The 1615-nt window shown below is 34.2% G+C and overlaps 1 protein-coding gene across 3 annotated transcripts; it reads right to left on the reverse strand.

Moving 5' to 3' along the window:
- Nucleotides 1-852, reverse strand: LOC109592483 (uncharacterized). 3 transcript variants are annotated; one of them, XR_002190378.1, is made up of 5 exons: nt 626-852; nt 432-578; nt 206-380; nt 101-150; nt 1-53 (listed from the first exon to the last, which is right to left on the reverse strand). XR_002190378.1 is itself a non-coding variant. In XM_020007921.1 (3 exons), exons 1-3 carry the CDS (start codon nt 729-731, stop codon nt 211-213), a joined length of 423 nt encoding a protein of 140 aa, XP_019863480.1. In that variant the 5' UTR covers nt 732-852; the 3' UTR covers nt 168-210. The 3 variants fall into 3 exon arrangements, 1 of the variants encoding a protein (XP_019863480.1); XR_002190379.1 differs by having other exon boundaries at nt 198-380; XM_020007921.1 differs by lacking the exons at nt 1-53; nt 101-150 and having other exon boundaries at nt 168-380.
- Nucleotides 853-1615: the final 763 nt, after the last annotated feature.

The following is a 1615-nucleotide window of genomic DNA, read 5'->3' on the forward strand; positions in this document are numbered from 1 at the left end:
GCAGATTCATTATTTGTAGCACAACCAACAGCAACAATATTAACTGTGCATTTCTGTTTTGTGTTTTTATAATAAATTACCTTTTTAATGCATTATGTACCTTCACCTTCCTTTCCTTTTTCTATTTTAGGTTTCTTTATTCGGTGGTACCTACATGTAGATGTGAATTTACATGTAGGGTTAGTAATACTATATACCATCTCACTTTTCTTAGCTTTCCTTTTTATTGTGCCACGCTTTGTAGTCTGACTCATTCTTCATACTCTCAGCTGACTGTTTCTCCATATTCTTGGCTGACTCTTTCTCCAAATTCTCCGCTGACTCTTTCTCAATCTTCTCAATAATATCACCTGCTGCATTACTTACATCTTTCTTATCTCCTAGAAAATTATATGTGCAGCTATTGACTAAAAATTAAAGTACAGTGTTACCAAAGGTGACTATTGTGCCATCATGAAAGTCCTTTCCATCCCTTACTCTGCAGGAGGTACCAGCTTCCAGCTGCTCAACTTCTACACAGTTTGCTTTCACAATAGAATAAGTATCGTCTTGCTTAAAGTATTTCAAAAAGTAAGAAGCTACATTTAAAATAATAACAAGACTCCTAAACATGTCTTTAACTTACGATTTGTCTTCTGGGTATCTTTTATCAGCTTTCTAAGACTCATTTCTACTCGTTTCCACTGAGTCGTAACCGGGCTGGTGAAAATTAATGCGCATGCGCAGCACATCAGTAGAGTAGAGTAGCACAGGAGTAAAGAAAGCAAAGCTGCTCGTTACTACTACCGTTTTGATTCGCATGAGCTGTGTAGGAAGAAAAGTGCAGTTCGTAGGAACAACTCTGCGCTACTTAGTTTTTTTTCTCTCTAAACTGTACCTACGCAACAGTAGAGTAGCTACTTATCTTTTTTCGCCCTGTACTGTATATAAATGAAAGCCTATTAGGGGCTCTCTCACATGCAGGATCATTGCCATATAACACTGCATTAGGATTAAATTTAAAACTGCACAGAATACATGTATGTATGTAGACGGAAATGATAAGAAGAAATGTAAAGACGAATACATTTTTGTAAAAAATGTCATAACTATTTACAAAAAATAAAACAATTAAGTTGACTCAATACATTTAACCTTATGTTTCAGTTTTTTGTTAATGGGAATGTTTAACGTTTCTAACACTTAAAGAACAGTGGTTATGTAATCAAATATGAGACAGTATTGCAAATACATTATTTTAATAGCCATCATGTCTCTGGTATCAACAAAAAGCTGTTTCTGAACGAAAAGACATCACCAGTTCATCAGGTGAATTTTTTAAAATCTACTGGCAGATTAAATTTACCAAAAACTACAGTATTATCTTTGTAACTTTCTTCCCTCACTAGATGGCAAAAAGGCAACCACATAAGGTATAGTTCCTTAATTTTGATGCAATGCTCAAAATTTAAAATACAATATGAATTACAAAACTAACTTTAACTGAGGTTTTAAAATGACATGCATGAATAATCTATTGTTCCCATGGTACATGGATGCATAAGAAAGTATACCAAAACTGCCAGAGTACAGCTACTGCATACCAGAATATAATTCATTCAAAATGTGCAATTAG

Source organism: Amphimedon queenslandica, unplaced genomic scaffold (genome assembly GCF_000090795.2).
Source record: "Amphimedon queenslandica unplaced genomic scaffold, v1.1 AMPQUscaffold_5026_Cont22999, whole genome shotgun sequence".
Classification (NCBI taxonomy): Eukaryota; Metazoa; Porifera; class Demospongiae; order Haplosclerida; family Niphatidae; genus Amphimedon; species Amphimedon queenslandica.